This window comes from Toxorhynchites rutilus, chromosome 2 (assembly GCF_029784135.1).
Source record: "Toxorhynchites rutilus septentrionalis strain SRP chromosome 2, ASM2978413v1, whole genome shotgun sequence".
Lineage (NCBI taxonomy): Eukaryota > Metazoa > Arthropoda > Insecta > Diptera > Culicidae > Toxorhynchites > Toxorhynchites rutilus.
This window is the reverse complement of record NC_073745.1, coordinates 275,466,752-275,488,835: the sequence shown is the minus strand read 5'-3', so window position 1 is coordinate 275,488,835 and position 22,084 is coordinate 275,466,752. Positions and strand designations below refer to the sequence as shown.

The following is a 22,084-nucleotide window of genomic DNA, read 5'->3' as shown; positions in this document are numbered from 1 at the left end:
ATGTGTCGAAACTTGCCGAAACATTTTTTATCTGCGTCGACATTTAACACGAATTTCGGTACCGGAAGTTTACCACTGTGTGGTATGCGCTTACTGCACAAATAGTGTTACAGCAGCTTAATGGTCAAAGCATATGTAACACTGCTTTCAATCGACAAGCGGTAGTCGACTGCGCTTTCGAAGTTTCTCCACAGCTCATCAAGGTGATCTATCCGCAATTGCATTTGATGGTTCTGAGAACCGTCGTACTGGTCTTGAACTGTTGGATCGACTTTGCCGATCCGCGAAAATTACTACGCCGACGTAGGAGTGTTTCATGGAATGAGCTACCAGTTCCAGGGACACGATCGACAAACGAGAAGATTCCCCCAGGTAGCAGCGTAGTGAGGATAGACAGCGCTCCTGGCAAACTATGAAAATGGCGCCCCAAAAATACCACTTTTGACGTGGGACTACGTCTAACCGGAGTATATGGGGGGTAAAATGAAAACCTAAACGAAAAACATGCAGGAAAAAATGAAAGATTCCGAATGTTTATAACTCTAACATTTGTTACTGGATCGGAAAGATGTTTGCATCAATTGATACGGAATATTTCTACGCTTCTATTGCAATTAATTAAATGTTCTTTTTCATTAGATAAACAATTGAATAACTGTAGAATGTCAAGCGTTATCTAAACGCCCTAACTAGCTCGTTTTGATTGGCCCGATTTACGGGTTCCCCAACACAGCCATCAAAACCAAGCAGCCTTGGGGAAACCGGCATTGCAAACACATTAAAGTCGGGGGTATTTTTGTTCCCACTGCAGTGTGTTTCCCTAACACAGACTTCAAATCCATGGAGCGTGGGGAAATTGGCATTGCAAACACATAAAAGTATGGGGACTTTTGTTTCGACTGAATGTGTTTCCCCAACACAGCCTTCAGAACCAAAATGCCTGGGGAAATTGACATTGCAAATTCATGTAAGTCTGGTGCATTTTTGTTCCGACTGAAATGTGTTTGCCTAATACAGACTTCTAAACCAAGGTGTGTGGGGAAATCGGCATTGCAAATACATGCAAATCGGGAACATTTTTGTTCCGACTGAAATATGTTAGCCTAACACAGACTTCAAAACCAAGATGTCATCATACCAAACGTAAAAGGATTGTCATTTAATTTACTTGTAACGAAGAACATAATCTATTCCATGAATTGGCCTTACATGGCATTTTACTCACAAAGTAAATATATTGAATTCAATTGAATTCGGAATTTGTTTCATTCAATCAAAATTTGAATCAAACAAATGATTGCTAAGCTAAGCTAGTCCCACGTCAACCTTGCGGTTATATCATAGATATAACCCACCCTTTTTTCAAATTTATCTCTATAATTACACTTAGGTGCCTACTCTATCAAACTCCTTTAAAAAATCCTATTCAATTTGAACAAGGAAAGTGTCACCCATATTTAGGTGATGGGACGACGAACATGTTATTGCTTAAATAACTGATAGCACGGAAGGGCGCCCAGGCATGCGTAGCGAAAAAATCAAAAGGTTATTATGTAATATGATGTTGGGTGTTTCAATTTTTCGCAAATGAAAGAAAGGTCGTCGGTCGGAATGGTCGGAAAGAAGCACATACTCATGATGGATGTCTTTTTACTCAATTGAAAGATGAAATATAATTCGGGGACAAAAATTGCTATTGAAAATTCTTGGTTTTTGGCGCCCCAAAGGCTCTGCGCCCCCGACAAATGTCGGGTTTGCTAGCCGCACACTACGCCACTGCCCCCAGGTAATGCTGATATGGTACTGCATTGAATTGAAGTCGTTGAAAGCGGCTGCACAGCACGTGAAAGCTTGCTTGCGTCACTTTGAGATTTTCACCCAGGTTTCGGCACCATCAAATTGTCCGAGACCCGATTTCGTTCGAGGAGTTTCTACTCTAATTACCCGATGCAAGGATTGCGGTTAGGTTGGACTACTCTGTAACCAAACGTTTTCAGCGGTTGCTCATGAGAAACGTGGACGAGGTAGTATCTGTGATGTATACGATTCAATTGCTTTATTATAAGTGAACTTCGTCCTTAGTATAGTCTTATTTTATACTACTGTATTCTATAATAGTATTTGTAAATAATGTCATTTTCTGCTGACTGCTGACTGTGTTATATGAGGGGCTTAGAAAGCAAGGGGTGTAAGTGACTTGATCGATTTCTCTTCATAAACTTTTTTTTTAGTTGATAACTCAATTGCAAAAAAGTTCCAATTTAAGTTTGCTATAGAATCTGATAGGTGAGGTTCTGACCTATCTTCCACATTGTCAAATACAGCTGGGAATGTATTTGAGGCTAAGCTATGACCAGAAGAGAGAGTCGATGTAGAGAAATCGATCAAATCACTTACATCCCTTCCATTCTAAGCCCCTCATATGTAATATAAATAATTCACATAATTTTATAGCAAAACTAATTCAAATTTCAAGGTAAATAGCAACATGAATTCACACAATAGATTTCAAGATTCAACTGCAGACAATGCTTTTAGGAAATAAGTAAAACAATACATGGCAAATTATGCAGAAAGTAAAAAGTAAAGAACTGTTGTAACAACCCAAAATATAATATAATGACCGTGTCTTCTATACGAATTTATCATCCAATTCCGACATTCATAGTATATTTCGAATAGCATCTGGGGCACCCCAAATACTAATACAAATAACCATTTTTTTCTCCATTACAGGCCTATCATATCCCATACCATGTTGATCCCCGAATTCAGACATTGGGGAATCTACTATCGGTAGCGCCACTCCAACCGTACCAGCAGAAGCATTACAGCCCATACAATCAGAAGCCGTTGCACATTTTCCTGCCACCTCGAGTGGACAACTCCTCGGAGATAGACGACACTGCCAGAATAGATCGTGGCTTCCACAGAACGCGCAAAATAGTGCGAAACCATCCTCCAAGGTACGCTCATTCGCGGTCCCGAGCACCGGCGCGACAGCCTTCCCTGCAGCCTAGATATTACAGTACCTTCTCGAAATGGTCACCATGTGATACATCATCTTGCCTGCAGCGACGGGAGCGACACTGTAAGGTACGAGTCAAGTGTGGCTTTCATGCCCAGACCGAGCAGAGGCCTTGCAATTGGAAGTTGTGAGTAGCCAGACGAAGTCTTTCTTAATTTCTTTTATTAAGTAATTTTTTTCATTGTTCAAACGCTAGATGTAACACACGCAGCGGATACAAACAAAGCCCCGGCCAGAAATTCTCTGTTGTAGTGGTGGACCCGTCCGGCTCGAAGAAGAAGAAGAAAATCATCATAGCTAACGATGACGATGACTACTACGAAGACGACAACGAAGATACGGAGTATGTGATCGTCAAGAAGAAACCTAAAAAGAAACGAAAAGGCTATCATCGGCGAGGGGAAAATCAATACCGTAAGCCCGTGGTCGAGTACGACTTTCAAACCGAACATCGTTTCCAAAACCATCGAGCACCCTTGAAGGTTGCTCTGGATGAGTTCGATGATCAGAAAATTTTCAGTCCTAGCCCTCATTTCGACCCGAAGTACAGCACGGTACAGAAGTTCCATCGGAGGCCTCACGCCACGGTACTCAAACGAAGACCTCAATGGTTGACGGATTATTTTGAAGACGATGATGACTTCGACGCGGATGATGGTGATGAGTACGTCAACCGGAGGGATGATTTGATGGATTTGGATGGCTTTCGACCACACGCAAGTCATTTGGTTGGGACAGATGACACCCACAGTAGCGTTAATGCAAACCTATCGCATTTCGACCGATTGTTAGACTCGTTCCCAACAGCAGAGCCGCAGATAGATGAAGCTCACTTCACCAAGCGAGAAGTGAGCAACGGTTTGGACGACTCCAGTGAGGAATCGGAATCGATGTTTTCGGATGAAGATACAAACAGCAACACGACGGAGGTTGGAGACGACGCAAAAAGATATCCCGAAAGAAATATGCTAAAATACGGAGCAGTCACGCAGAAGAAGGCCCGTGAAAAGGCAGTCTTCGAAATGCCAAGGAAGGTAGACAACCCATATTCCAAATGGAGCCGATGGTCCAAATGCACAGCCAAATGTACCACCAGGCGGTTCAAGTAAGTCGTGAAATATATTTTTACTTGAATAATGTTTTATTAGGAACGTTAAATACACAGGCGCTGTAAGGTACCCTCGGTTTGTGGCAACGACATCATCCGTGAGATAGCTTACTGCTATACCGAAGGCAGCTTCTGTGAAGAGTGGATAGGCAATCAACTGTATCAAACCAATAAAAGCATTACCACGACTACGACGACGACAACAACTACGACACCAAAACCCGCCAAATCCCCACGGAATCCACTAGCTGTTTCACTTTCACAAGTTGCACGCAGTCGAAGTGACGTTCAGGACAATTCCATTGCACAGGAATCTTTCGGAAGTCGCAAAGGGTATCTTCTACCGGAATATATGCCCCAAGAGATGACCTGTGGACTTCCGATGGTACGTAACAAACCGAAGAAGTACCTGTACAACATGCTGAGGATAATCGGTGGGAAAGCATCTCGCCGTGGGCAGTGGCCTTGGCAAGTAGCAATCCTCAACAGATTTAAGGTAAGTTTTGATCATTCCTTATTGAAAGAGCTCCTATACTATATGATGTTTCAAATTCTAGGAAGCATTCTGTGGTGGAACCCTGGTTGCCCCTCGCTGGATATTGACGGCAGCGCATTGCGTGCGGAAGCGTCTCTTCGTTCGGCTTGGAGAACATAACCTCCAGCAGCCAGACGGAACGGAGGTGGAATTCCGCATTGAATTCAGTATTAAACACCCACGGTATGACAAGAAAACAGTCGACAATGATGTGGCGCTGCTCAGACTCCCGCATGAGATGGAGCGCTCCAACTTTGTCGGCTACGCTTGTTTACCAGAAAGATACCAACAACTGCCAATGGGGCACACATGTACAATTATTGGCTGGGGTAAGAAGCGCCATAGTGACGATTCTGGGACAGATATTCTCCATGAGGCAGAAGTTCCAATCATTACCAACGACAAGTGCCGAGCGGTTTATCATGACTACACCATCACCAAGAACATGTTCTGTGCGGGTCACAAACGAGGCCGGATAGATACTTGCGCCGGAGACTCTGGCGGACCACTGCTGTGCAGGGATACAACGAAAGTCAACAGTCCCTGGACAATCTTCGGTATCACCAGCTTCGGAGATGGCTGCGGCAAGAAGAACAAGTTCGGAATCTACACGAAGCTGCCCAACTATGTTGACTGGATTTGGTCGGTGATAAATTGCGATGGAAATTGTCGAATGTGAGGGAAAGAACTTTGTACATGGTGAGAATACGAATGGCGCGAGTGAGTGCATGGTGCTCGAGAGAGAAAGAGAGAGAGTGAAACGACATATTGAATTTTTTTATGTATAAATAAGAGCTTTTAGAGACAAATCTTCTTCCAAAATAATATTTATTGACGAGAGCCCCATGGCAAGTTAATGAATGGGGGAACAAATGAATGATCTTAACGATAGGTATTTATTATGATTACTTTTGTGTATAGTACTTTTTACGGACAATAAAAGTGATAACTGAATAACCAAAAATTAAACATAAAGTTTTTTTTGTCCCTATCAAGAAAGCTATAAGAGTACTGAATCTATTTATTTATTTTGGCTTAACGTCTTTACAACATGGCCTGATTCACAATTTTTCTCTAATTAACTCGGTTCGTGGCTATCTCCCTCCAATTCCGCGGGCACCCCTTGCTCAGCATGTCATGCTCCACTTGGTTTAAGCACCTTGCTCATTGTGCTCCTCGTTGTCTCGTACCAGCCGGATTCCCGATGAACACCATTTTTGCAGGGTAGATGTCCGACATTCTTGCAACATGTCCTGCCCAGCGTATCCTTCCAGCTTTGATCACTTTCTGGATACTGGGTTCGCCGGTGAGTCGCGTGAGCTCGTGGTTCATCCTTCGCCTCCATACGCCGTCCTCCTGTACACCGCCGAAGATGGTTCTTAACACCCGCCGTTCAAAGACTCCGAGTGCTCGCAGGTCCTCTTTAAGTATTGTCCACGTCTCGTGACCGTAGAAGACAGCCGGTCTTATGAGCGTTTTGTACAGGGAACATTTCGCACGACTGCCAAGTCTGTTTGACCTTAGGTGTTTGTGGAGACTATAGTAGGTACGACTTCCATTGATGATGCGTCTCCGGATCTCACGGCTGGTATCATTGTCAGAGGTTACCATTGAGCCAATGTAGACAAATTGGTCCACTACCTCGAACTCATCGCCGTCGATCATTACACTACTACCTAATCGGGTCCTGTCGTGCTCGGATCCGAAAGCCAGCATGTATTTGGTTTTAGGCGCATTGATTTTCAGTCCAATTCTCTCTGCTTCATGCTTAAGTCTGGTGTAATGTTCAGCTACCGTCTCAAATGTTCTGCCGACAATGTCTACGTCATCAGCGAAGCAGATGAATTGACTGGATCTATTGAAAATCGTACCACGCAAGTTGAACGCCACTCGTCTCATAACACCCTCTAGCGCAATGTTGAACAGTAGGCAAGAGAGACCATCACCTCGTCGAAGCCCTCTGCGGGACTCGAATGGATCAGATGATCCACCCAAAATTCGCACACAGCGCTGTATTCCGTCCATCGTAGCCTTAATCAGTCTTGTCATCTTCACGGGATAGCCGTTTTCGTCCATGATTCTCCATAGCTCTTTTCGTGTTATTGAATCGTATGCGGCTTTAAAGTCGATGAATAGATGGTGCGTGATGGAGTACAGAGTCCACTCACGGCATTTCTGAAGAATCTGGCGCAAGGTGAATATTTGGTCAGTATTAGACCGACCTTCGATGAAGCCGGCCTGATAACCTCCCACGAATCTGTTTGTCAGTGGCGATAGACGACGGAAGATGATTTGGGAAAGCACTTTGTAGGCGGAATTCAGGACGGTGATCGCACGAAAGTTTTCACAGTCTAGTTTGTCCCCTTTCTTGAAGATAGGGCAAATAACCCCATCTTTCCACTCTTGCGGTTGTTGTTCTGTTTCCCAAATTCTGACAATCAGCCAATGCAGATAACTAACCAATTTTTCCGGGCCCATCTTGATAAGCTCCGCTCCGATGCCATCTTTACCAGTTGATTTGTTGTTCTTCAACTGTTTAATAGCATTCCTTACTTCACCTATCGTTGGGGGTGGTACATCTTCATTATTTACTGCATCAGCGTAATCGCTTCCATCATCATTTTGGTCCTCTGCCTGTACGCCATTCAGGTGTTCATCGAAGTGCTGCCTCCACCTTTCGGTCACATCACGTTCGTTCGTCAGTATACTCCCATCCTTATTCCGACACATTTCTGCTCGCGGCACGAAGCCTTTTCGGGATGCATTGAGTTTTTGGTAGAACTTTCGCGTCTCATGAGAACGATGCAGCTGTTCGAATTCTTCACACTCCTCCTCTTCCTGGCGGCGCTTCTATTCCCGGAAAAGTTGGGTTTGCTGTCTCCGCTTCTGTCTATATCGTTCCACGTTCTGACGGGTAGCTTGACGCAGCATGAGTCTTCTCCTGTAACACTTGCGGACACTCATCATCGAGCCACTCGTACTGTCGTCTTCGTTCCACTTGTCCTAGGATGTTCTCCGCTACGCTGTTTATAGCTGTTTTAATCATGCTCCAACAGTCGCTTCGTTAATTTGTTCCTCTTCCTGCAGCGCAGCTTCAAGCGAATGTTCGTAGTTTTCGGCGACATCTGCTTGTTTCAGTCGCGTAAGATTGTACCGTCGCGGGCATCGGTACCGAATGTTGTTCACAACGGAGAGTTTTGGGCGCATCTTAACCATCACTAGGTAGTGGTCCGTCGATATTAGTCGATATTAGTCGATATTAGCGCCTCGATAGATTCTGACGTCAGTTATGTCCAAGAAATGATCTGAGATTCTGTTTGATTTGGTGACCTCCAGGTGTATTTGTGTTGGAAGAAGGTACTGCGTACGGCCATATTCTTAAAGGTGGTGAAATTGATGAGTCTTAGGCCGTTTTCATTTGTTAACTAGTGTGCATTGTACATACCAATTACAGGTTTGAACTCCTGCTCTTTACCGATCTGGGCATTGAAATCTCCGATGATGATCTTGATGTCATGTTTTGGGCAGCGTTCGTATTCGCGTTCCAGCATCGCGAAATGTTCGTACTGTAGATCCTCTCCAACACACTTCCCGCAGCGCTACGATGTCAAACTTGCGGCTTTTCAATAGTTCGGAAAGCACACGAGTGCTTCCGATGAAATTGAGAGATCGACAATTCCACGTCCCGAGTTTCCAATCGTTAGTCCGTTTTCGTCGCCTGGATCTGTGTTGATTAGTCCGGTTCAAATCTTCTTGTGTATCGTTCGTTGCTTGGTGTTTTAGTGGTGCGGCTTACAAGGCCTGCGACCAACCCCACTATCTCGCAGGAGGACCATCGTGATACTGCTGCTTTACGTCCCGAGTACCACCAGGACTGGGCAAAGACGCTTATAGCGGCGTCAATTCGCTTAGAGGAGCTGTTTCCGGGTTTTTGTGGCTCTTCTTGGGGACTGGCAATGCCCAATGCTCATCCCGCCACACCCTGGACAGTTACCCTCTACCAGTGCAAGCCAGAAAAACGATCTATGACGATAGAATTTCTGACCCGAACGGGAATCGAACCCGAAGCCTCCATCTTGGCAAGCGCAACGCTTACCACTAGGCCATGGGGACCACCAAGAGTACTGAATAAAGTTTATTAAACTTTAAACTGGAGAATAACTTTGAATAAAACATGTACTACTTAATCTAAGTGTTGATATGGGAACTTGGGAATGTTTCAGACTGGAAATACTAGATGTACACCAAAAAGTTACCCCATGAAAAATTTTCACCACCTCGAAAAAACACCCTATGCAAAATATTAGCTCAATCGGACTTAAAGGAGAGCGGCTCAAAGCGGTCTAAGTTTGAGTTTTTGAAAATCGAAAAATCACCCAAGGGCGGAGCAAAGGAAATCGGGGTTTTCGATTTTTTTTGGATGCCAAATGTCTTAAAAGGGCATGAAACATCGAGATCTAGTGTCATCTCGAAAAACAAAAATTTTGTCAAAAATCGGCACTCTGGGACTATACGAAATATACGGTATACGAAACAAGAAGTATGGTTTTGGGTGCCAATAAAAATAGTTTTCTCGATTTTTCATTCGGAACTTGCTACGAAATGTTGATTTGCACAATAATATACCCTATGCAAAATATTAGCTCATTAGGACTTTATTTACTGGTGTCAAAAACGTGAAAATTTGAGTTTTTTTTGAAAAACGAAAAATCACCGAAAATCGAGGTTTTTAAAATTTTATAACATTTGCTATCTTTTTTTTTCGAATACCCCCCTTGGGTGATTTTTCGATTTTCAAAAAACTCAAACTTTGACCGCTTTGTGCCACTCTCCCTTAGGTCCGAATCAGCTGAAATTTGGCATAGGGTTTTTTTATAGGGTAACTTTTTGAAATTTTAGGGTCGATTTTTTGCCATACATTCATTGGCACCCTAATGTATACATATGAAACCGGAAGATTAGAAGTCATATCGATAGTTTTTTCATGTATTAGATTCTCAACAATATACAACTCTAATTATCAGAAGTTTCATACAGCCACAATATTTGTTTTGGATTAAAATTTGTGAATTTTGTACAAACCTACTACGATCCGTGGATATCATTGAATTTGACGTGGAACTACGTCTTTCATTTCTGTACCGGGTGTAAGTTCAAAGATTCGAGAACGAAAGCGTGTCGTTTGGAGTGCAAGGTTTTGAACGTTAATGCCTCTTTGTTGTAATCGCACAAATCGAAAGAAAAAACGTCCAAGAGTTATATGATTGTTAATTATTGACACGAAAACATGTTCCAATAGCACAAATATGTATATACACGAATACCCACTCGGAAATCATCTCAGTTATGATTGCGCAGTGATTGATGTACGATCGCTGGAACATGTGTGTTTCCCTAATACTGATTCCAAAACCAATGAGTCTGGAAAATCGGTGTTGCAAAATAGATGCAAGGTGCGGATGCTTTTGTACCCACATACATTTTGTACCCTCGCATGCATTTTCCGAATTATGTGTAAAAGCGGTATGAACACAACGCTTTGGCTCTATTCTTCGAGACTGCATTGGAAAATATCCCTTCATGTCTCCAACTCTCTGAACTTCTACGTATACCGTTTGGCAACATGTTGATAACGGGTCCTATTATACAAATTGAATCGAGGATTCGATACAATCACTATCACTATCACACCAAATAAAATCTCGTATTTTGTGAATCGACATCATCTCGTACCGAGCTCGAATTTCATGTGTTGCGATTGCATATATTCAGGCGTTTCTGAAAAGTTTCTCAAAGTAAAATATCAGAGACGAAAGTATGCGACAAGCAACCCAAACAACTCAAAAAATTCTAAAAGCTGCAACGATAGCTATCACACACTCGATGCTATCGAATTGCTCGGTATCTATAATATTAAAATAGGACTAACGAGAAAAATTCTTATTGCCTCGATTTCTCTAATAGGGCCCAACAATTTGCTGCGATAACGTTGATTGAACAATATGCGTTCAACTTACATGTCAAAATCAAAACTGAGTGCCTAAAGTTCATCAAATCAAGCAAATTTGCGGTTCCAGAAGTACGTACACTTGGGAGATGCAATAACTTCAGAGGGAAATGTAAAATACATTGATCGTTCAGCCATTCTTCCGTTCACATCATACCATACGCCAAACTTGCAACGAAGAACGTAATCTATCATAATGCATGAATTGACCTAAATTAGGATTTGTTCGCAATTGAATTCAGAAATTGTTTCATTCAATCACTGGTTTAATCAATACACTCAAATTATTACTAAGCCAACGATAGTCCTACGTCAACCTTGCGGTTATATCTTAGGTCTAACTCACGTATAGTTTTTTGCAATGGAAAAACGCTTCCGATTCGCATAGAATGTTGGTGGGAATTTATCGCGAGCATGTTCTCGGTAAATCGTAATGTTATGAATAGTTAAAAAAGTTCAGGTATTCAAATATTGCCAAACATAAATAAAATTGTCTTTTTCATGATTTACATTACATTTTTATGGATTCATATATTTTGAAGGTTTGTAAAGTTTGTAAAGTGGTGTTAATACGCCCCTCATTTGAGCTAACTCTTATACCAGGGACAGACATACAGCTGTACTAGCGTTGTACGTGTACAGCGTAAATAAACAAGTTTCCAATCTGAGCTTGAGCTTGGGTAGACTGTACAATTCGTAGTTGCTCTCCGTGATTGACCTGAACCAACCAAATTGCACAAAGAACACACAGAATGACGCTTGGGACTAGCAAATCATTCTCGTTGTGCAATTTTCGGTGATTCGAGCTTTAAATGGTCAATAACGACGCCGGCCACGTCCTTACAGTCACAGTCAGCGTGGTTCCCTAGCGTTTATCATGGAAGGGATAGTTGTTAGTGGGAATGGTTAAGAAAAATCAGGATTCACTGCGGTAAGTGATGTGATTATGTAAATGTGAAAATTGACCTCTCGACAAAACAAAAATCCGAAAATCTTATGTGTTACAACACACGGCAGAGATTATCTTTAGGTATCCTGAGAAGGAAAACCTGTAAAATCGATACATTTTATATAAAATATTATAATAATATATTCTAGTATTCATTGCAGGTACTTTTCATCGAAAGTCAATCGCGCTGGCGGAGATTCAATTGTGGGAAACCTGAGAAGGTAACCGAGAAAACTCCTCTAAGGCCAACCGATCGTTGGCCTTGGAGGAGTTTGGCGATATTTTCCGTTATTCATCACACCTACTCTGAGCCTGATCACGAACATAAGCTCACGGTGAAAACGAGATGAAGTGTATATAACCTTGCATACAAATCATCTCGCCCTCACCACGCAGCGACGCTCGTAATGAGACTCTCTATATCACACTTCGATCGCGACGACGGAAAGTTATTTTTGGGAAACCTGAGAGGGTCACCGTATAAACCAAAATGCAAAATTGAAGCACCAAATCTTAAGTCTAAAAAGAGAAAAAACATGAATCCAGCTTTCAACTCTCAATACGAGACCGCATGCTGTCACCGGAGAACGAATCCAACAGTAACATCCATCACCCCAGCTCCCACTCTGCATGCAAAATCCGAATTCAGAATCCAACTCCGGAACGAAAGATGACGCACCATATAAAAATCAAAGCTGCAACAGGAAAAAACTGAAAAAAAACACATACATATACATGAGAACACCTTTCCCCACTTCGAATCTACCATCGAACAAAACTGCAATTCGAACGACACATGTTAGAGAGATGAAGAAAACATAATACTTAGCTCACGTATCCGCTCGCCCAGCAAGCCATGACAGTAATTCTCTCACCACCACTACGATGCAGGAGTTTTGGACTTATCAAAATTAAATTCGTTTAAAAGCACGAGAAAAATATTCATTAGCAACTCTGAATCGGTCAGACGAAGCTAGGGGAAATGTAAATCACAAACACACGCGTTGAGAAGAGATTTAGCACAATATGAAATCGAACGCGCGACGATTAGGAACGAGCCGAAACGATCTAACCGAACTCTCACTAACACACCCGAAGCGAAAAAAAATGGCTTCGCCCAATTTTTAAGAGCACCAAACTACGCATCTTTTTCACAATAAACAAGTTTCCAATCTGAGTTATTAACTCAAGAGAAAGTCAATGAGAAGAATATTTACCAAGTGTTTCGATTTAGTTTGTTCATGCTACCCATCACTAATCATTTGTGGCGCTGCGCACAGTACAACTGTAGCCATGTACAGCGGTAAAATAGGTCGGTACAGTACAGCGATTGTACCGAGTTGCTCGCATGGTTCTAGTGCTGTACATGGTGACAGACATACAATTTTCGAAGTACAACGGTAGTACAGCTGTATGTCTATCGTGAGTATTAATCAATCACCAGATGATTATTTGGTATGTATTCAGATCTTTTTTGGATTATAATACTTTGTATCAGATTTATAAGTTCTAAATCATGTAATTAATCATGTGATTATCATGATTTTAATGCATCCCGTCACACCGAGCAAGATCGGACAGGGAAACAGTTAAGCTCCTCAATTGGAATCAACTACCGCATGCGGATCATTCACCAGACCTGGCTCCTTCCGATTACCATTTGTTTTCATCGATGGGACACGCGCTCGCTGAGCAGCACTCTCTTCTCTTCTATTTCTATGGTTCGATGACTGGTTTTTATAAAAAAACAAAGAAACATAAATTGCCTGATGGCCCTCTACACATTGGGCAACCGCAACCCGATCTATGTTGGTGATGTAGCAATAGTATAGTATAGTAACAGTATAGTAGTAGAACCGAAAGTTTTGAAAAAATCCATATAACTTTCCACCGTTTTCCGACCAACAAATTGTTGATCTTTTGGGGATACTGTTTTGATCGATAATCAGCGAAGAAGACGTCTTCGTTCGGGGGTAAGTGCGTTTTATATAAATTGTGATGAGATAAACTAATCGAAGATGTTCCCAGCTATCCCATACATTCGCTCCTTGGATCTTCCAAAACGTTCCGCTACCATTACTAAAGAATATGATGATGCTGCTGCCGGAAAACATTCCGATGTTTCCTATTGCCAGTTTTCGCACGAATATTCGAAAGATACTTTATTAAAAGAGAAAAAAACAGTAGTGTGGGACTCATCATATTACCAATTTGCGGGAACGACACTGCTTCCACATAACCTCTCCTAACATTTTTTTATCGGTTTTTGCATTATTTTTATGATACAGGTGCGATAATTTGACTGTTTTAAATATTAAAATGATTGAGTATACTGGTATTTCATCATTTCGAAACATATTTCGAGACAGTTCTTGTGGTACAATTTGAAAAAAATAAAAAAAAGTTTAAATTTATATGGATTCGATCGATAGGTTTTTACTATTTTTTTTACTTTTTTTTCTTTGCCTACCACAATATCTGTAACTTACAAACATATCTGTGAATCTGGCATCTCTGGTAGTCTGAGAAATTAAGGCAAGAAATCGCTTTAAAAAATGCATGAATTTGTTTGAAAGTAAAGTTGATTGAATCCGCGCCACTTATGCATATGCATATCTCTCCATACTGATTAAGTCGGCCGATCGAACTATCGTCCCTGAAATAGTCTGCAGCCTGCAGGAACTCTAAGTGTATCAATTATGATTGTTCGAGTGACATCTCTGGACGTCCTCTTTTCGACTAACTGTCGGAGTTGTCCACGCAGAATCTCATGCACCAGCTATTGTTTAAAATCCATGCATTGAATAGATTGAATTGAACCGTGAACTAAATTGCAAGCGTAATTTTTTACTCGTTTAACCGATAGAAATTTCCCGGGTATTCCGTTTTTTTTCGGACTTTGGTCACTCCAATGGTAATAAACGGTTTTATATGGAAAACGTATCAATAGCAGTTAAAAAAGTTCGGTATTATTTTTTTCCAATAAAAAATTGCTTTGAATTCTATGCCTCATCGGAATAAAAAATCAGTTTATTCATCAAAAACCAAATATCTGTTCCTAAAAATGCATACCAAACTCATACGCTTCGGTCGGCTACGCATAGTACTATTTCACCACACTGCTGAGCGTTCAAAAGCGCCCTATGATATGCAATTGCACAGTGTGAAAACGTGAGATTTGCGTAGAGGTGCAGCTTTGCAATGTCCCTATTATCGCTATACGAAAGCGATTTCGTATGACGATAATAAGAACAGAGCATCTTTGGATTTTGATATAATTGGTATATAGATGTAAAATTGTACCAATTACGGAAATGCAAATGGTAAATTTGTCGAATAACAACATCAAGAAGGTTGTAATTCATGGGTCTACAATATGTTTGCATAAAAACAGTCACTTTACCAATTATTTTGTTCACAAAAAATATTCCAAAATGCTAAGAATCCAGAATCAACAAACTATTTTCAAATTAGATTTTTTAACAAAAGAAGATTTTTAGCATAGGATCAAGTCCAAAATCGACAAAAAAGAGATTCTAAACTAATAAAAAACTCACTCATATTACCATAATTGGTACTATTGCGATAATAAGTGAATATCTCTGCCCTGTTTTAAAATATCTTCAAAAAGTCTACAAAATGAGAAATGTCTACAAAATGAACCCATGCCTTACCTCTGGCATCCCTGTTCCTTATTGCTCATGTCAAGGCGCCTAGAAGTATATCCTAAGGTGGGCCAACTTGCTAAAACCACGCTTCAGCCATCTTGGAAGTCTACTGTACTTTGTTTGTAAACAAAACACAATACGCTAGTGCCGAAGCTCGCTCGTGATCAGTCTGTCTCTTTCACGCTACAAGCAAATAATTCCCCTTCTACTTTCTTCCGTACTGTTTTCCTATACCGCTCTCCTACCAACTTAGTGACGAAACGGCCTCACCTAGTACCATAGATCCGTCTTGGCTCATGTGACACGAGCTAAAAACACAAATAAACACCACCTACCTCTTAAAAGACTGACAATTCTTGATGTCGAAACAATGACACGTAAATAGATTTGAAATCGTTTCAAAAAGTGAGCGATGCATCGAATGCATTCCGAGAATATCGATGCCTAATCAGTCTTGTATCTAATTGCTGTTATTTTATTTTCACTTGTTACGTATGTGGTATAGTTAAGCTCTTATTTTTGTTCATAATGGTACGCTCGGTAGTGTGTGAGTCCCATCTGGAGGATTATGTTCGGTGCCTTTCCAAAACACGAGCCACCTCCGTTGGACTGTTGATTGGACAGGTATGGTAATGCTTTTAGTTTTGATTATTCAATCTCAGAGAAACACCTTCTATTCAGCCTTCTAGTACAAACAAGGACTACGTCATTCATTTAAACAAAATCAAGGATGGGGATGACACAAACCAGGAAACCAAAGGACTTCTGGACATTGATAATCAGCACGTTTCACAGCATGCGTTGATCGAAACCCGCGCTCTTCCCGGGGGATTCTACGTGTTGGGAATTTTTGTGATCAACCCGAAGAGCGTGTTCGAGGATCCAACCCTGATGAATAAAGTGAAAACGATGTTGGTTGATATGCGACATACATTTAACTCGAACAGTCTCCTTCACGGGAATTGTGATGAATTGGATGGCGGCGAGAAGCTGGTCCTCTCCTATTCATCTAGCAGCAATGTGTTCGGTTGTAAAACGGTCGCATTGAAGTCGGAGCATTTATCCACCAAACCGTGTGACTGGAAATTTCAAGCTCAGGCCATGTCTTGGCATTCTATGAGTACATTTTTCGAGACCAATGATACATATGCGCTTGAACAGAAAAACGGAGAGCCATACGATACCGAAGCCAACCTGTCGGGCTGCGTTGAGATACTTAAGCAACAGTTGGCAAAAGGCATTGTGTACTTCGAGGGTGGACCGGTTGATGGGGCGCAATTGATTGAATCTGTGCTGAAGCACAAGAAAGATGAACCGTTTCTCGTCCATCTTTATGCACCATCGGTGAGGCAGCTATTCCTGTTATATCACAGTAAAATTTGATTTAACGTTCAAAACTATTTTCAGCAATCAAACGTTGACATTTCCGACAAAGCGATTCAAACATTCGATGGAACGATGAAGTTCGACGGTATTATCAGTTGCAATATTTTTGTGCATCCAAAAAATACATTCGCCGAAGCGGAAGCATTTATAAAAGCAGACATCATACGCTCGCTAATGTCACGCGTCCAAATACACTGTGATTCCCTAGTTCAGGTGGAGGGTGCCATCCAGGATAGTATAATGCTGAACGAATTGCCTCGTCGAATTTATTTCCGCATTGGTGCCAAATCGAACCAGATTTGTTTCTGTGAGTATCTCTTCCGAGAGGAAATGAAGGAGGCAGCTATTCCGCAAATCCAAGCCACGTTGGATCTGTCTGTAACCCCTAAGGAATTGATTGCTACCGTGGAGGTCATTGCGGAAATAAAGGAGGAAGAACAACAGGATTCCAATGGGGCTGGGGAGAAGATTGAGGAAAGGTTGAGTGTCCTGCTCGACCAGAGGGCTATACTGGCTTCCATCGTAGTGCTGATTGTTGGTATATTAGTGTTTTTGTTGACGAAATAAAATTTTGTAAATGTTTTTATCTTCTTTATTGTGTAAACTATATTTGATCACTAACCTGACGAAATCTGTTATATTTATCCAACGCATGTGAAGCTGTAATTGTTTCCAGCTAGTCAGTAACACGTTAGTAGTTTATTGAACGATGAATCAAATGTACCAGTAACAAATCCAATAATCAATCAAATCAAAGATTTTGGTTACATCAGCGGTACTCAACCTTTTTTCATAGGGGCCACAAACACGTGTTAGTCATGGTTTACCGGGGCCGCAAAGAAAATAATAAAGAAGGGTGATGTCCGAGACACGACCGCATACATTTATTTAAACCATTGAATTTCATCAGTAAATGGTTAGAAAGTTAGATTTTCTCATCTCATATTTACAATGGTTTAAACACAATTTCTTACATTTGAACAAAGCAACATTGAGGTACATAACGACTTTTACGCCGCAGTATCGCTTGGTGCTGCTGATCATAAAAGCATTTACAATGCAATGATTGATCAGTTTCATAAGGACAAAGTTCCTTACAAGGATCATCTGGAAGAATTCGCGTCGGGCGACGTATGTTTTGCCCCAGATCAACAGATTGAATCGTTTGTTCCAGGCTGAGTAACCTGAATTCACGATGCTACATGAAGAGCTGAAAGATTTTTATTTGATAATTCTCACTAATATCTGCGAGGAATATTACGTTGTTTCAATGTCGAATGCTATGAAATATGAAGATCATTTAAAAAGTGACAAGAATTTAAGGTTGGAATAGCAAAAGGAGAAATTATCAGAACAATGGACAGCGAAAGGCAGATCATTTCAAAGGATATTTGTCGCAGTTTTTTCGTAGAGCCAATCAAACAAGTGAGCAAAAATTCGATTTTGACGATGCGACATTTAAGTCTGCGGCAATGTTGAATCCCAGAAACTTTTCCAATTTAACTTGTAAATGTAAACTTAGTATTTGCAGTAGATAAATGAGTATTTTTTTCTGATAATGATTTTTTTTGACGTAGAACTACGTCTTTCATTAAGGGTGCCAAATCAGAAAACAGGTCACGTTTTTATGAAATAAAGTTAACGTTAATAACTAAGAGACGAATGAACTCTCAGAGTTTAAAGTCTCTCTAATTCATTACCATTACCATTAATAACTATTTTTGCCGCCAACGGATTTGAGCGATTTACATACTAAACGAATCGGAAATTCCCTAAGATTTGTTTAATATGCTATACATTAGAATCCCCTGGTTTGTAAATGGTTAAAATTCATGAAAACTTTAGGCGTTTCCATTTTCCCATACATTTGTTCTGTCCATTTGTGTGCTTCCCCGAACAGAGCTGTCAATTACGAGCAACTTATCGACGACCAACAAAGGGGAAATCGTAGGATTTAAAGTCTCCGTGAACAAAGAAAAAGTAGAAGAATGGAGGGGAATACTTGCCTAGAGTTTAAGCAGTGGATCTCGCTGAGGCAAACTTTCATTCGGCGTCAGACTGTTGAGCAATCTAGTTCACTTTGCTTTCGCTACGCTTCGATCTAAGATTGGACCCCACCAGTGGTGATCCAACTTGGATATCGTCGTTTGCTTTTTCTGTTCGTTATTCGTATCGTGTGTTTTTCTTCCCGCGTCATAAATTGGACGTTTCGCGTAGTGTGTGATGAGCGAGAAGAGGGAGGCATGAGAAAGAATGCAACTTTTTTTGAGGCCAGTAATATTAACAGAAGCGTTTCTTTTGAGAATAGCGCAAAATGATGAGAAATGTTTATATTCCTAGTAGTTTCAAGCCACCAATGTATGGCTCTGTATGCATGCTATGGCGAACGCTTGTTTGGCGCTTTGTTTACGTTGTACGAACGATGCCTAGAGGTGCGATTCCTTTGAGGCAATACTAAATAGCATGTAGCATGATATTTGATACTTGCAAGTGTTGCCATTGTTGTTTTTTCCATGCGGTGCCAAAGATATATTGATGTAGATATGAGATGTGGAATAATGGTGCTGGTGTAACATGTATATAATCGACTGTAGCCGAGTCTATGTCAGTTGAGAAAAAGGCCACTGGAATAGTGTTCGTGGTAAATTTTCAATGCATTGACATGAAATAAATTGCGACATACGTTCAGCTAGTGTATTGTTTTGCGAGGACAAGAATGAATCATCAATCAATTATCGTCAACTGATTCTACAATGAAAAAAACATTTCAGAGATTATTCTACTAAGCAGTTGTTCCGAAAATTTCATAGCATTATAGAATAATATCCGAAGGTATAAACAAGCGACTTATATAAAACAACAGCGTCGTTCTACGTCAACAATGCGGTCGTATCTTGGACACAACCTCCTATAATTTTTTCTCTACAACGAATATTTTCGATGGTACAGATTTTCGGAAAAAAAGTATAGATAAGAAAGATGTTTAACCCCTCTGGTACAGATTGAAATGTCCGATACGAGAAGATTCTGTAGTATGTGAAGCACTGCACATATTACCCATTGTTTGCCTAGTAAAAAAAAATTAAATTACTTATACCAAGTCATCCTTCATAATATTCAAACCACAATGTATAATGATGATTTTCTACGCTATTCAGCGCAAAAAGAATACTTGAAACCGGGAAATTTGAAAAAAAACCCTGCTTTTTCTACAAAATTTGCTCGAATTTCGAACAAAAAAAAACGAAACATCATCATTTTACTCGCTGCGCCAACTGGTTGTAAATCTAGCATCGAAACAAATTTCATCTTCAGTTTTCCACCGAAGAACAGTATTCGTCAATAGAACCGTCAAATTTGAATTCATTGTCATCGCTACAGCCTAAATCGCACTCTGAAATAATACATTTTGCGATCATTCACACTGAGGACCAGCATTTTTCAATTATCATTTCAATTGAAATTTTTCAATAAACTTGGTCCACTCCGTTCAGTCGGAGTGGACCAAGTTTATTTTTTAATATACTCAGAATGTGCACATTTAAACTAACGGGTTCAAGCACATTTCGACAAGGTACCTACTAGCTTCAAGAAAATGTTGGATATTGGTTGGATATTGTTTAAATTCAATATACAAATGATTGTCACATGGTCCACTCTGTCTGCACATGATATAGAGCCATTTCGCCATGGTAAATGGTACATGGTCCGCTCTGACTGCATACTATTGTGTAATTCGCCAGCCCGGGAATCCACCATTTTGCTACTTTGCTGCGAATCACGTCTTACCTGGGCTAATGCTTGAAAGCCAAAGAGGACGATCACGGAGCTTGGTGTCGCACGACCGCAATCGTTTGTTGATGCGTTGCCAGGGGAGATGCCATAACAGGGGTGTATATGCTGGGGCGGATGCCATAAAGCTATCGGTACCCTGCAGTGCTACCAGCATACATTCAAGCATCCACACATCTCCCCCTCTCTCCAAAGAGAAGATAGAACAGAAAAAAATACCTTGTAATAAACAAAATCGAACAAATATTTTCCTTTTCCATAGGATTTATTTTTATTATCCATAGGATTTCTTTGATTAATTCAATTCAGTCTGATCGTTTCCCCTTCTACACTATGAACGTAGTTCTCCAGGTGAATTCTGTCTGATTGCAATGTGGATCTTTGTACTGGGGACTGTTTTTTAGTAGATTCTCTACCATTACCGTCAGCTGTGCTCATCACTACTTCTGACATCCTCCAATCGCTTACCTTTTTTGTCTGTGATACGTGTCTGTTAAAAATTTGTCCGTTTTCGTCACATAAGACAAGTATACCATTTCGTTCTTTCATTACTGTGTACTTTCGGGGATCAAATCGAGACTCTGCTTTCGCACGAACATGACGTTCCACAGATACTGTGTCTCCTGGTCCAACCCGGCACATACGCGCACCACGTTTAGTGTCCTATCGTCGGTTTGCTTGTATTTTGGACTCTCGATCTCTTGAATTCAGTAGGTTACCGTCGAACGTAGCTTTTCCGCGACAGAGGAGAGGCAGTCCACGCTTTATTCTTCTTCCCGTCATTACCTCATCTGGTGGTATCCCTGTGACGGAGTGTGCAGCAGCGTTGTAGGCATGGATCGCCGCTTTCAGTTCAGTTTTATAATTTGTCCCATTTGAAGCCGCCGCAGTCATCGCTTTATTTATCAGCTTCATGCAGCTCTCTGCCAGGCCGTTTTGTTGTGGGTACAGTGGTGTGGGATATTCTTTATATCCATCCCGTTAAAAGGAGGACCGCTGTCCGATTTTTATGTGTTTCGGGTAACCTTTTCTGTCGAAAACTTTATCCAAAACGAATCTTGTATGCTCAAAATTTGTGGATCTAACCGGTTTAGCAATCAGATATCTGGACCGGTAGTCCACTATTACCAGGATTGAGACATTATTGAACTTCGAATAGGGCCCGTTGAAGTCTACGGCGACCGTCTCCCACACCGAATCGGGGGTGAAAACTCTTGCCATGGGAGTAGGCCTTTCGGGTTTTCCGTTCATCTCGATCCGCTACTAATTTGGCCAAGTGCGGTCGTCTCGATCCGCTACTAATTTGACCAAACGCGGTCGTCTCGATCCGCTACTAATTTAGCCAAACGCGGTCGTCTCGATCCGCTACTAATTCGGCCAAACGCGGTCGTCTCGATCCGCTACTAATTCAGCCAAGTGCGGTCGTCTCGATCCGCTTCTAATTTGGCCAAACGCGGTCGTCTCGATCCGCTACTAATTTAGCCAAGTGCGGTCGTCTCGATCCGCTAGTAATTTAGCCAAGTGCGGTCGTCTCGATCCGCTACTAATTTGGCCAAACGCGGTCGTCTCGATCCGCTAGTAATTTGGCCAAACGCGGTCGTCTCGATCCGC

At 41.3% G+C, this 22,084-nt stretch overlaps 2 protein-coding genes across 3 annotated transcripts in view; both read left to right on the top strand.

Annotated features, from left to right (window-relative positions):
- LOC129769866 (uncharacterized) overlaps positions 1-5,622 on the top strand; it is a 142,250-nt gene extending 136,628 nt beyond the window's left edge. For both annotated transcript variants that reach the window (XM_055772371.1, XM_055772370.1), the window contains 4 exons: positions 2,737-3,155; positions 3,225-4,133; positions 4,194-4,632; positions 4,694-5,622. In XM_055772371.1, the coding sequence (XP_055628346.1) occupies positions 2,737-3,155; positions 3,225-4,133; positions 4,194-4,632; positions 4,694-5,350 (2,424 nt within the window). In that variant the 3' untranslated portion in view covers positions 5,351-5,622. The remainder of the gene's footprint in view (positions 1-2,736; positions 3,156-3,224; positions 4,134-4,193; positions 4,633-4,693) is intronic.
- A 9,993-nt stretch (positions 5,623-15,615) lies between these two features.
- On the top strand, positions 15,616-17,263 carry LOC129768378 (protein odr-4 homolog). The gene is made up of 3 exons (XM_055769990.1): positions 15,616-15,919; positions 15,977-16,639; positions 16,703-17,263. Exons 1-3 carry the CDS (start codon positions 15,824-15,826, stop codon positions 17,246-17,248), a joined length of 1,305 nt encoding a protein of 434 aa, XP_055625965.1. The 5' UTR covers positions 15,616-15,823; the 3' UTR covers positions 17,249-17,263.
- Positions 17,264-22,084: the final 4,821 nt, after the last annotated feature.

Coding starts and splice junctions, on each gene's coding strand:
- LOC129768378 (XM_055769990.1), top strand. CDS start 15,824: ATGGTACGCTCGGTAGTGTGTGAGTCCCATCTGGAGGATTATGTTCGG. Junction 15,920..15,976: donor TTGGACTGTTGATTGGACAG/GTATGGTAATGC, acceptor CCTTCTATTCAG/CCTTCTAGTACAAACAAGGA. Junction 16,640..16,702: donor TCCATCTTTATGCACCATCG/GTGAGGCAGCTA, acceptor AACTATTTTCAG/CAATCAAACGTTGACATTTC.